Here is a 14,325-nt window from a genome sequence, read left to right on the forward strand (position 1 = left end):
AATGCTTTTAACAAACACCCTTCAGGATCATAAAGCCTTTTAAACCGGTGCTGTCATATACACTAACACAGTATTATACATTCCCCAGCACAACACCCACTAGATATTCATCAAAATGTAAAATAATTATACTAAGCCAAATGAAATTCCCATCATTTCTAATTAATCCTTAATTAAAATACATCACAACCTAAGGTACTGAAACCTCACTCAATATGCAAATGAAATCATTACAATATATTTACATATCATTAATTAAAGATCTGCAGTTCTGTAATGAACTGTATGAGATCACTGATGCCAAAATAAAAATGATATGCAATTTGTTTAGGCTTGTTTTCCTCTCCAGATTTTCTTCCACGTGGCAACAGAGCAGAAAAGCTAGAGGTAAATACATCTATTGGCTGTACGGCACACAAAAACAGAACCTTGAATGTTAACCTCTCTGAATTTCAAGGCATTAGAAGAAGAGGGATAGGGTGAATTTGAAAATGCCGGTCTTACTGGCACACTTTGTACAGGTGTAAAATGACTACACAAAGCGCAAGGCACTGGGACTCAGAGGGTTGTACAGGTGTTGACTGACTGGAATTTAATAAACAATTCTGATGAGACATGAGGGAATCTATGGAGTAAGAAGATTCCTTTTTAACAGTCTTTTTTTTAAATAGAACTGCAGAATAATTAATTGGCTCTCAGCAGGAACTGGGACTAACTAATCAGCACTAAACTGCATGTAGAAAATGTACACATTTTATTTATTTTAAGGCTTGGTGCCTATCGCAATGGCATTTGGAAGCCATACAATTTTTTTTCTTAAATAATCTCCACACACATCACTACAAGCCATCCCTTACTGCTACCAAGAGAGGAAACCCTCATAATCGCATCATTTAACAAATGGGCCTCCCATTGCACCCTGAAGGCTATCAAATCCAAGCTATCACTAGCCACAAGAGGAAGCAAATTCCACAGCCAATGACCCTCTGCTAAGAACAACAGCCCTCAACCCCCACCTCCACTCTGGAGAGTCCACTTTTCCTCTACTGGTCTCAAGTGTTGTGACAGGCCAGAGCTTTCTTAAAAGTCAATATCTGAAGGTCTTGTAGATTCTCCACCACAGAAGAAGAAAACTAATTCAGAAGGAAGACAAGTATGATTCTGAGTGCTAAGGAACAAGACAACAATGTAGGAATTTCAACAAACCCAGTGACAAAGGGAAAACACCCATTTAGCCCCACAGCACTTGTCAGGTTCTATAATGGAATGAAAAAATACAAATTGAATGAACATATTTGAACAATCAGCATGTTAGAGGAAGGACAAGGTATTGCAGTCAGTGGGAGGGGGAAAAAAATGGTATGTGTTATAAATTGCTAAACAAAATACTTATTGATTCTTTGTACTGCAGTCATGCCCAGAAGCCTCAATCAAGATCAGAGGCCCATTTTGCTAGGCACTGTACAAACACATAAGGAGACAGTACCCCTGCCCTAAAGAGCTTGAAACCCAACATACTCAGGTGTTTGCTGCAATCAGTCAGAAAAAGGAAATCCTCAAGGATAATATTTGCTTTTATTTCCATTGATGTACACACCTGGACATTAAAGCTATAAACAGCTTTAATATTTGGACAAGCATAGCTTTCTGGAGTCAAGCATCTGATGTCCATGGCAGCTGAACACCAAGAAAAGAGTCTGCTAGACAGATTTATTTACAACAGTTTTTTAAAATCTTCTAAGACAGAATAGTACGTTTGCCAGTTCTCAAAAGAACTAAGTGGGTGTTATTGTGAAGGAGGTTAGTATGGACTTCAGTGGAGCAATGTGTTGTTGTGCTCCTTGAGGGAGCACTGTCTGCCCCCTCATACATTGCTTGGGTTAGATGTACCTTCAATAAATGTGTGTGGAGTGTGTGTATCTAGGACATACTTGAAAGTGAAATATCTATTTCAGTATATTTTTCCTGGTGAAGTATAGAAATAAAAAAGTCATTCTACAAACTACAGTGACTGAATTATTTAATCCAAAAAGAAAAATATAAAAGAAATCTCATAATCCAGAGTTCAAACAGTAGTTTGAGAGAAGACTAGATTTGGATATATCAATTTAACTGGTAAAGAAGAATAGTTACTTTTACAAGTATTTTTTTAAAAGCACTTTCTGGGGAAAATTTCTCTACACTTTCCAGCTGGCTGCTCAATGGAGGGGCACATGGCTTATCCTGAGCTATTGTGAGTGACACTGGCACACTAACAAAGGGAATGTGGGAGAGAGGTTTGGGGGGCAAACATGTTTTAAACTGATTCAGAGCTAGAAAGGAAGCCTGCGCGCCTGGGTCACAAAGAAAGCCTAAACCTTATGCTACAGTATGTCCAGGCTTTTATTTGCTTGAAGCCATAACATCTGCTCTCCATAATTTAAATAAGGAACAGACAGGCCATCAGACATTCAAAAACCTATGAGACCAAAACAAATCCAGCGTAGCCAAGGTACTGAAGTCTCTAGTTACAAATATGTTTAAGTCAAATAGAAGTTAAACTTCCAGGTTATAACACAGAGCAAGCAAATCCCAACATGGAAAAACAAATAAAAAGTGTGCTGTAGCGCTTGGATTAGTCTCCTTTTATCTGTCCTAAGATTAGCTCCTGCTCAAAGGAAAAAAACCACACAGGATAAACAGACATAAGAGACTATAGCATAACAGGTCACAAATTTCTATTCCTATAAAATTTTCCTACAACAAAAGAAAATTGCTGCCATGAGAACTCAAAATATGTCAACTATAACATTCTCTTAACACAAAAGTGAGAGTGTGTTGCATTTCATTTAGTATCACATACTGTCTTTGATGCTAAGGACATCATTGAAGATAAAACTAGATGAATTGATATACAAGATAATTACAAGTTATTTTTTCAGTATAGGTTCAGTACCAAGGGCAGTATTAGGATATTAATGTTAAGCAACTTATATCATAAAGAATACATTTTCTACAATTAAACAGGTTCTACAAGTAATTATCCTTTAATATCGCATCCAAATTCAGTAAGCTCAAAAGTTTACACAAAGCACAATAAAACATCCCGACATCACTGCCCGGGAGTTTATAGATGAACAATTGATACACTGGGTGGCCAAAATCAAAATCCACTCGCTCCTAACCACCCCATTCCTGCTCACAAAGAAAATAAGTCACATAATCCACCTGTCAACTCAGTTTCCTGCTGCTTTTGTCTTCTTTCCCCATTTATCTGCTGCTTCTCCTCACAGCCTCTCTTTTCTGTGGTCTAGTTCATTTTCCAGTGTTAATCTCCTAGTCCCTCCACAGTTTTGGGACCATCTTCTTTCAAGAAATAGCATGATATGGGCATTCTATTAAAGACATTCTGGTTGTCACCCCTTTGTGTCTACACATGTCTACTCAGAGATTATAATTGTAATGTTTACATTTTATTTTGTTTTTCAAATCAAAAAGCAATGAGCAGTAATATTTCCTTCAAATCATGGCACAGCCTACATTGTAGGAAGCAAGCTACAAATGATCTCCAACCTACAGAAGCACAATGGGCCAGGAAATCACCATTAAAGCCTTAAGCTGTAAAAATCATTCACTCAGCAAAGACCTATTTCAATTCCACTTGACCCAGGAGCTGTTCATTTCTGATACCCAACTTTCCAAAAAATCATTGAAAAATTCCAACAACACACCTGTTTTTTCCTTGATCTCACACAGCACGCTGAAAAGAGCTGGTTTCATTCTGTGGCAATTCAAAGCATGTTTTCTGAAAAGGAGAGAAAGAAAAGATGAATGCTGAGTGGAAGGGGAAAGAGGCAGGAGTGCCAAGGTTTATAAAAAATAGATTCCATGTATTTATAAAAATGAGCAAACCAGAGCATAAGATTAATGTACATTTAGAAGTTCTAGTCACACAGTTCACTCAAGGTCGTCACCAGAAACTCTCTACCAGAATAATTTATAGCCTTGAAATACTCAATTGCTTATAGTTAGCAGAAGCAAAACAGAAGTTAAAAACTCTACCAAAAGTATATTTATATGATGTCAACAAATGGCTGCTTTCTGAATTAGTATTCTTCCAATTGCTCTAACAAAGCAGTCCATCTAAAATATGAGAAAGATCCACATTTTTACATTATACAGATTCTGAACATTAAAAACAAAACAGAACTCAATTACCATTGATCAAATCAAATATTGTTCCTTTTAGTTTAATCAAACTCAAAATAAGTATCAGTCTCCAAACAAAAGGAGACTGTTCTTCCCCTAGAACAGAAATGGAAGAAATTGCACCCAGAGGACTGTTGGGATCTCTGGGCAAGAAGGATGAAAGGTAGAGATACTTTTTAAGGAGGGGTAGGCCTTAATTGATCAAGAGCAAGCTGGCTGTCTAAGGGACACCTCTGTGCAAGCAGGAGGACCTAGTGCCAGAAGCCACATCATATGTAACTAATTATACATTCATAATGTGGAATACCATACAGAATGTGTCTGACTGCATCCTTAGTATGAAATCATAGCATACATTAACTGCTTCTTTGGAGCGGTTATGTTTGTTATGAATATATTAAAAGCAGCATTTGCATATTATGAGCTACACCTCACCTTGATGCACCCATGTAATTCTATCAAAGAAAGGGATTTACAATAGAAACTCTGACACAGCTGTAGCTGGAGGGGCACTCAAGCCCCACTAGAATGTCCATCTACTTTTCCAAACAACCTAAAGTACATTCTCCTTTGACAGAAGCCACTTGATGCTTCCAGTGTTTGAGACAGATACCACCACATTTTTGTCCTTGTTTTTCCAAACAGAAATTATGGGAAGGGGAAAAAGATTAATAAGTATGTTACACTTGTTTGTGGAAAGAGAGAGTACATTAAATTACATCACTGTTTACTCATGGCCAATGTCCACTTTATTTCAATGTACCCTCTAAATAAATCTAAGTTATCACTCCAGAAATATTTCTTATTTTGTAGTTCAGTAATGCCCAAGAGGCACTGTAGATGCAGTAGCTGCCTCAAATAGCTTACAATTGAACATGACAAAACAGGTGAAGGGTAGGATAGACAGATATAAAATACAAACTAAGTAATCAGGGAGATGACAGGCAAATGTCTTGTTAGTACAGTTTTTTGTTGGTAGGGTATTCTTTTAAATGGGAAAGTATTCTTTTTTTGGTATGCAATGGAAATTGATTTATGCAAATCTCTATATAAAAACTTTGTTTTAGAGAATGCTGCTAATAGTTTAAGAGGACAAAGTCAACTTAAAAAAAATCACTTCTATCAAAAAAGTTTTTAATCTACTATTCAAAGCAGCCACTACATGATTTGTTTCTCCTCTCTGTCAATTACAAGTAATTTTATTCCTGTTTGACAGAACCCACATAAACATTCATTGTTTCCCCCGCATAGTCAGTTTTCCCAGTCTGTGTGGGTCATTCAAAAACAAAGGGAACATTTTAGAAAGCAGAACATGTGAATATAAATCCACAAAAATTGATAAGAAACTGAGTGGCAAGTGTAGTATCCAAAACTCCCCCCCCCCCCAGTTAAAGTTAACTATTTTCACAGTGTTTTACTACATTTGGAACCAATCTTGTGTACATCAACATGGCGGGAGGAGGTAATGTTAGCAAGTTTCACACTTTCAAGTGATTACTATAAAGAGTGAAAAAATATGAAAGAACTTTGTAATCCTCTTTTTTTACCTATGCACACACTCTTTGTACCCCTGTATATCATAAGAAGTTTGAGATAGAAACTACAAAAGGAGTTTTCAAACACCCTGATGAGATATACTCTGCATCAGTAAAAATACAGTTTTCCTAATACCAAAATATACAAGAATGCTGAAATTAATTCCTTTGCCCTTTTTTCACATCCACAGCAAGTAATATCTGCTTTTCTCCCTATCAATGGTAAAGCTCTTTCCATTACAATCTCAGTTGGTCTCTCCTCTAGTAATAGAAGGCATTAAATTTTATTTCAGTCTCATTCAGAAGCCTTAAAAATAAGCTTGGCCAAGTGTTCTTATAGGCTCTGGTACCTTCATATTTCCCCCCCCCCCCGACATTTGCTGAGGGATCTTCATACACAGCTGAATACTTAAGCTATTTGAAAAATATTATATACCATACTACTTCACTGAAGAGATACCAGAGCTGATGCCATTGCTGTAACGCTCACCCCAAAAGTGATGCCATATTCTCAATTACAGCCAGACATGTAGCTGCAATTGCAAACTATGAACAATCCTCACGAAGTTTGTTAGAAAATCTCTCTGGAACAGGATACTAAAAAAATTTACATTTCTCTGGGGGAGATTTTTAAAGGCACAAATGGCAATTAGGCACCTGACTTCCACTGGAAGTTGGGAGTTAGGTACCTGCCATTTGTGCCTTTAAAAATTCCCTCTACCACCACCTCCTGTGATGACAACCCCTTATGTAATTTTTAATTTATTATTTAATTAAAGGTTTCAGAGTTGCAGCCGTGTTAGTCTGTATCTGCAAAAAGAACAGGAGTACTTGTGGCACCTTAGAGACTAACACATTTATTTCAGCATAAGCTTTCGTGAGCTACAGCTCACTTCTTCGGAACACACAGACAGGAGATATTTATACATACGTAACACCTTTTCATGTTCTCTGTATGTATAAATATCTCCTGTCTGTGTGTTCCATTCTATGCATCCGAAGAAGTGAGCTGTAGCTCACAAAAGCTCATGCTGAAATAAATGTGTTAGTCTCTAAGGTGCCACAAGTACTCCTGTTCTTTTTATTTAATTAAAGTACATTCAGAGCCAGGAGTAACCCCTTTTCAGAAGCTCTCTTTATTAAATACAGATCATCCTGATATTCCTTACTCAAGCTATGGGTAAGGGCTTAAAAGGGTACTCAATTTCCTTACAATCCCCCATCAATAAGATTTACAACAGGTAGCTGCAAGCCTCCCATAAATATTCAAATACAATACAAGAATTAAGCAAAATATCACAAGTTGAAGTCCACTGACCAGTTTACTTCAATACATGGAACCAAGAAAGGCATAATGCACATTATCAGATATCTAAGCAGATCAATATCTACCCACAGACAAGCAGCCTGAGAACAAAGGCAGCTGAAAAGAAAGCCAAGTGGATTCTATTGTCCTTGCTTGATGACAAACCACCAATTCCAGGCCTTAAAACTCAGCTCCCATAAAATAGGGCTAAAAAAGCTGATTTTCACACTAAATAAGCTAGATGTGTTATAAGTTCTCAGAAACAGGCTGTCCTGAAGTCATTACATAGCTAATATGGCCAATATTTATTCTTTTGTAGAATGATAAAGTTGATTAACACTGATATTAAGCAGGTTACTTAATGTAATTTTTGGCAGATTATTTTAAATAAAACAACTTCTCTTCAGTTTTTAGCTTGCAGTCTAAAATTTAGAATATAAATACTAAAAGTTCTGAAACTCAAGAGGCCCCAGTGAAGTTATGAGGATTTGAAACCCAGTACAGTTCAATATGCAGATTTTTTTTAAATATAGAGTAAAATTAAACTCTAGCAAATAAAACAGCTGGAGCTAAATCATGGCCAAGCCATCTTGCAGATAGATAGATATTCCAGGACACTCTGCCTAACATCCCTGAAGCATCTGTGCTACTGGTTACACTAGATTTGAGGAGGGTTGCTTCGCTTTCTTTACAATGACATATAGGCCTTCTTACCAAGATTCTCTGTTTGCAAGTAGACTGCACAGATGGACCCATTATTCTCTATAATGCAAGAACCTGTGTTGTGCATGCACAATCATCTCATATACAAGGGCACTTCTTATAAAGTTTGAGCCTTCAAAAACTTTGTGCCTAAAAGACCTAATAACATTTTTTTCCTAGAGATTTCTGTTTTCTAAAACCACTGAAAATAGCTAAAGCAATATAGCCTACACAAAAAGCACTATGACCCCATAATTAAATTATTGTTTATAGGCAAAACAAAGAAGCTTCCTAAGCACTCAACTTTTTCAGCTCTGTTGTAGATGAGTTTTGAAAATCAAACAGAACTGCAGTGCCTTGTGTGACATACACATTAATCTGTGCATGCACTTACTATGAAGTAACTATAAACAGCTTTAATTTTGTGTTGCAGTGACTGGTAAAAAGAGAGAGCATATTAGGGGATGCCTCATTCCACCACCAGTAATGGAAAATATGTAAGGAGCTTGAAATAGTAGCAGCATCCCCTTCAGTATTTTTTTTTTCATTTCAACATGCATTGTTTTGGCGTAAGAGGAACACAGAAGAGCACCTCTGAAGAGTCCCTCTGACTCAGACTAGTCCAGAATATTGTTTGAAAAACTATAAGGTAGAACAATATCTTTCCTCAGTAAATACAGTCTAGAAAACTCTAATTTTACCACAAAACTCTCTCCTAGGAAGCCCCATCAACATTCTTTTTTTTTTTTAAATCAATAACTATTTGGTTAGAACTTATCTTCAGATCATACCAAACATGTTTATGGGCCTGGAGTTTATTTTCAGTAGTTCTGCGTACTTGCATAAATCACTTTCACATGGTTTCCAAAGGTGTAGTTAAAACCTGCTCTACAGTTTCTGAAACAGTACAGATCATGACTTGCCAGTGTCTACATTTACAAGTTAAACCATTTTCAGCACCAGCTCAGCTGCTAACACCAACAGGTAGTTTACCTAGCATAGACAAGGCTTAAATGTCAGGCCAAAGAAACTTCTCAGAGTAAATAAACCTTGGTTTAGGTAATTTATAATGGAAAGTCAGCCAGACTGCTAACCAAAGTCATAAATCACTGTCTGGAATCTGATGCATAACTATTCATTTGCTAATTTTATAAGCCAGATCTGTTTTATAATCCTCCACTTTCCAAACTACTTCCTCTAGTCTACATAATTTCTACAACCCGTACATACCAAGTAAGCAAAACATATAATTACAGAAAGCCAATCAGGGGCACAGACACCTCTAGGGTAGAGAAAAGAAACTACAAGATCTTGAATTATGCTGATGTTTTTACATCAGGTTATGTTATTCATTTGATTATTTACATCCCCTCGAGGATCACAAGAGCATACAATATGCACAGAAGAGAATGTACTCCTCAAGTAGGCTTCTCTCTTTAAACACAAGTACAGTTAGTTCTCACCCAAGTGAGGGGTGATTCAGACATAGTGCTGCCAGGTGCTGTGAAAACTGCTCACACATAGCTCTGCCAAAGCACCTTAGACCTGAAATGTAATACACCTGCCATTCAGTTCCTGTGTGCACGTGCCTCTCCCTACCACACACACACCTCTCTGCCAGGGCACTTCAATCCTGAGCTGCAATCACAACCTTGCATTTATTCTACTCCTAGGCCAAATTATACAGTAGTTGTGCAACAGACAGAAAAAAAAATCATTTTCACTTGTGACTGGAGCTGTGATTTGAACCCCCATCTGCAGTAGTGAAAGGACAATTCATTATTAAGACAGGCTAGCTTTTAAAAAATAATTATAAGAAGCGTTAAACGGTTCACAGTCTGTTATCAACGGGACAAAGGTACAAGATCCTCTCAGTCAATATACAAATCAACTGTTCAATTCCCATACTGAAAGTCTCCACGCTCTTATTCTTACTGGGATGGGAAAATAAAGTCTAGTTAAAAATTTCCCCTGAGCAGAACTAGCAAGTAAGAAATTCAAAATTTAGATCCACAGCCTCAAATCCTCCATGTTCTCAGGAACTCAGTAACGTATAACTGTTCATCTCCAGGTCACTTGTGCCACTACAGCTACTGAGTCAAAGGCATTGCCATTTGGTGACTTCATTAAGTAACCTGTGTGAAATAAACTCATGGGTCTCAGCTCTATTCCTAGCAGATAAGTGTCTATACCATAAAAATCTCCACCATCGAACTTCCCATGCCCCAAAAGCAGTCTCAGCAGCAGTCAAAGAATGAGGGGCCAATAAAAAATGGACTGCTGTCATCCATGAGGTGGGGGTCTCTCCAGGGCAGGGATGAGACACACTAACTAAACAGTGCCTGAGGAAAGTTTGCTTTATTGCTGCCTGAACTGTTACCTGCCCTGAGGATGTATAGGAAACTTCAGGCAGACACCTTTTAGCAGCACTAAAGTCCCTTAAATAAACTGTAACCCTATACTGAGGGTTTGCTCCTAAGACATTACCAGGTACCCATAAAACTCACTCTACCGTTTTAAGCGAAGTTCCTCTGTGAAACTAAATCAGGCTGCCTCACGCCTTGCCCAGCGTACAAATTCACAAGCAATACGGGAGATGGAAACAGGCAGGGAAGTTAGTACCCAGGAGCCTGATCACCCGGTGCTCACAGGACACCTAAAGCAGATGCCAGGCACTACCCCACTCTACACTTTAGTGCCACATACTGCCATCCCCTGGAACCAGACTCTGGTTCCCAAAGACTCCAGGATTTGGAGACTCTGTCCATATCCTGGCACCCAGCCCCCAGGGACTGCCCTACACAGCCCAGGCCCTGATGCCGAAAAGCCCCAGGACTCGAGACCCTTCAGCCCCCAGAGCCTCGAGCTTCAGAGACTCCATCCAGCCTCCAGTGCCCAGGTCCCCTAGTCAGGCCCCCGCCCCCCGGCCCCGCGCCCGGACACCCCCCTCCGCCTGGCCGCGGCGCTAGCCGCCCACCCATGAAGCCTCCCCGCAGGCGCTGCTCGGACCCGGATCTCCTGCCCGAAGGGCCGCACCCCGCGTCCCCTGCGGTACCTGGCTTGCGCCTCGTCCAGGCTCTGGTCGGTGATGGCCATGATCTGCTGCAGGATGTCCCCAGTATCCTGGTGCCCGGGGGGCGGCGGCCCAGGCTGGAGCCGATGCGGGGGCGGCGGTGGGGGGGCGGCGGCGGCCGGGTCTCCGGCGGAGGGAGGCGGCGGGATCCCCCCGGGCAGGGAGACCCCCGCACCGTGCGCCGCCGCCAGCAGCCGGGACGGGTCCTCCATGGTGGGGGGGAGGGGAGGCGGCGGGGCTGGGACGGGGGTGGGGAGGGCGCCGGAGCAGCCACTAACGGGCTCCCGGTACGGCCCAAGCGCCTCACACACAACAGGCCCCAGCCCAGCGCCTTGCGAGCCCCGCCCCCTCCTGCGTGACCCCGCCCCGGCGTGACGGGACTCCGCCCCTTCCCTGGCGCGACGCGTCGGGACGCTTCCTTCCATCCTCAACCCAGGCCCTGCCCCGCCCCGCCCCGCCCCCTCCTCTTGACTCTGCCCCCGGGCTGGGGAGAGGCCGGGCCCCGAGCACGTACCTACCCGAGGGCGGCTGCCCCTCGCGCCTGGACCAGGGCAAAGTGTCCGCGGGCTGCCCCCAACGGCCATTCCCCAACTGTCACCTCGCGCCTGTCCCGCACCGCCCCAACGGTCATTCCCCAACCGTCACCTCCCACCTGTCCCGCCCCCTTCCCACTGCCTCCAACGGCCATTCCCCAACCATCATCTCATGCCTGACCCGCACCGACCTCTTCCCACTGCCCCCAATGGCCATTGTCCAACCGTTGCCTCACACCTGCCCCACACCGCCCCCTTCCCACTGCCCCCAACAGCCATTCTCCAACCGTCACCTCGCGCCTGCCCCCAATGGCCATTCCCCAACCGTCACCTCCTGACTGCCCCACACCGCCCCCTTCTCACTGCCCCCTGCAGATTGCCCCCAACAGCCATTCTCCAACCGTCACATCCCAACTGCCCCAGGGCAATGCCTGCCTCTGAGATCTGCAGTGCAGACTGTCCAGCTGTCACCTCCAAACTGCCCCCAACGGCCATTTTCCAACTGCCACCGCCCGACTGCCCCCTTCAAACTGCCCCTCACAGCCCCCTCCCACTGCCCCCAATGGCCATTCTCCAATTGCCACCTCCTGACTGTCCCCTTCAAACTATCCCCCACTATCATCTCCTAACTGCCCCCACAGCCATTTTCCAATTGTCACCTCCCATCTGCCCTGAAACTGCCCCCATCTGTCACATTCCAACTGCCCCCACTGGCCATTCCCCAACTGTCACCTTCTGACTGCCCCCAATTAAATGCCTCCAACTGACACCTCCCAAGTAACTGCTCCAAATCCAACTGCCAATGGCCAGGCTCACCGATCACATCTCAGCTGTTCCATTTCAAACTGCCCCCAACCAACCATGCCCAATTGTTCTACTGCAAACTGCCCACCTGCCATGCCCAACTGTCACCATTCAAACTGCCCTAAGTGCCACAGAACCTCCTGATACCACATTCCATTTCCTCTCCTGGGAAAGAGGCATCACCCTCCCACACTCTGGTCACACTCCAAATAGCCCCAGACAGTGTCACTCCATGTCCCTCTGATCCTCATCATGGGAATTCAGCCACATCAGCACAACCAGATTGGACTACCAGCAAGCCAGCATTTGCCTGCTATAGGGGCCCAGGATCATCCCAGTCCCTGCTGCCACTCTCAACTACTCCAGTGCAAATTGCACTTCCCATTGCCATCATCGGTTGGCAGTGTACCTGACCACCAGTGGATTAATCCATAAGGTCAGGGGCGGCTCTAGGCATTTTGCCACCCCAAGCATGGCAGGCAGGCTGCCTTTGGCAGCATGCCTGCAGAGGATCCTGTGGTCCCGCTGCTTCGGCGGACCTCCCGCAGGCATTGGAGGGTCCTGTGGTCCCGCGGACCCTCCACAGGCATGCCGCCGAAGGCAGCCTGCCTGCCGCCCTCATGGCGACTGGCAGAGCGCCCCCAGTGGCTTGCCGCCCCAAGCAAGCGCTTGGCGTGCTGGTGCCTGGAGCTGCCCCTGCATAAGGTGCTGAGCATCCTTGATTCTCATTAACTTCACTCTGAGATGAGGCCACTCTGGACCTTGCAAGAGCAGGCTCTGTGTCAGGCAGAGTAATGCTGGTGCTGTGGTTAACCATTCTTATATCTGTATTCATATTTATATGGGCAGGCCTGCAGGTGTGAGCTCCTTCCAGGAAGAGAACAGGTTCTCCAATTAGAAATGCTCTGATCTGATTAATTGCTCTAGAAAGACAATGAAAACAGGTGAATCATCAGTTATCTGAGAGGCATAGAGTCTACTCTCTGCTAAATGTACTACTATCATTCTCAGACAATTGGTGTAAAGCAGAATTCTGTATTGATTGACAGCTTAATGATCCCAACTCTCCTCTCATTTACCTTGATGTAAAACAGGAATAATTCCATTAAAGAAAATGGAGTTTAATTAGTATAAAACCCATGTACATGAGATGCAGGCTATATAGTTCTACTTCATTAATTAAAATCACTACTAGCTGTCCAGCTGCAATGATTCATTCTCTCCAACTCATGGAAAGTCTTCACTTGAACTGAAGTATCAGAGGGGTAGCCGTGTTAGTCTGGATCTGTAAAAGCAACAAAGAATCCTGTGGCACCTTATAGACTAGCAGACGTTTTGCAGCATGAGCTTTCGTGGGTGAATACCCACTTCTTCGGATGCAAGTGAAGAAGAAGTGGGTATTCAACCACGAAAGCTCATGCTGCAAAACGTCTGTTAGTCTATAAGGTGCCACAGGATTCTTTGTTGCTTTCACTTGAACTGATTTACTCCACCCAGCTGGAGCTCATCAAAGCAGCTAAATTGGGAGTCCTCTGAAACATCAACAATACTGATCCATCTCATAGGCATGGCTGGAAAGCCGTTTAATCATCAAATGCCGTTGTAGCATCCCACCCAAAGGGGGGGGGGAAACAATGTGTCAATTTAATTATAAAGTAATAAGTAATAACAATAACTAACAACATTTAGCTCTTATAGTGTTCTTTTTATCCACAGAGCTCATTAGAGGTGCTTTCTTTAAGCCAAAGTACGGAAGCTAAGGTTATTGCTATCAGTGGCTACCAGAACAGATATGCTCCTGGGTTACTCTGGTGGCAGCTCTGTCCAAAGGAGTAGGATGCTTTATTCAATCTGTACATGGTGAGAAGAGTGCGACTTTTCTCTCAAAGATTGATCTTGCCACAGTTACCGATGCTTTTGTCACTTTGAAAATATGATCTAATGCATTGTACATTAAATTAATAGGCAGTGGGTTTAAAACAAACAAAAGGAAGTGTTTTTTCACACAATGTACAGTCAACCTGTGGAACTCCTTGCCAGAGGATATTGTGAAGGCCAAGACTATAACAGGGTTCAAAAAAGAACTAGAAAAGTTCATGGAGGGTACGTCCATCAATGGCTATTAGCCAAGTTGGACAGAGATGGTGTCCCTAGCCTCTGTTTTCCAGAAGTTAGGAATGGGTA

At 42.7% G+C, this 14,325-nt stretch overlaps 1 protein-coding gene across 5 annotated transcripts in view; it reads right to left on the bottom strand.

Annotated features, from left to right (window-relative positions):
* The window catches only part of PBX4 (PBX homeobox 4), a 29,296-nt gene extending 17,029 nt beyond the window's left edge, over nucleotides 1-12,267 (bottom strand). The window contains exons 1-2 of one of the 5 annotated variants that reach the window (XM_039514916.1): nucleotides 12,230-12,267; nucleotides 3,711-3,784 (exon numbers count right to left, since the gene is read on the bottom strand). In XM_039514916.1, coding sequence (XP_039370850.1) covers nucleotides 3,711-3,784; nucleotides 12,230-12,252 — 97 coding nt within the window. In that variant the 5' untranslated portion in view covers nucleotides 12,253-12,267. Of the gene's footprint in view, nucleotides 1-3,710; nucleotides 3,785-10,786; nucleotides 11,222-11,318; nucleotides 11,393-12,153 lie in introns of those variants that run through there. The other 4 variants (XM_039514915.1, XM_039514918.1, XM_039514917.1 and 1 more) reach the window with 4 other exon arrangements.
* Between the last annotated feature and the right edge of the window lie 2,058 nt (nucleotides 12,268-14,325).

Source organism: Mauremys reevesii, linkage group 25 (genome assembly GCF_016161935.1).
Source record: "Mauremys reevesii isolate NIE-2019 linkage group 25, ASM1616193v1, whole genome shotgun sequence".
Lineage (NCBI taxonomy): Eukaryota > Metazoa > Chordata > Testudines > Geoemydidae > Mauremys > Mauremys reevesii.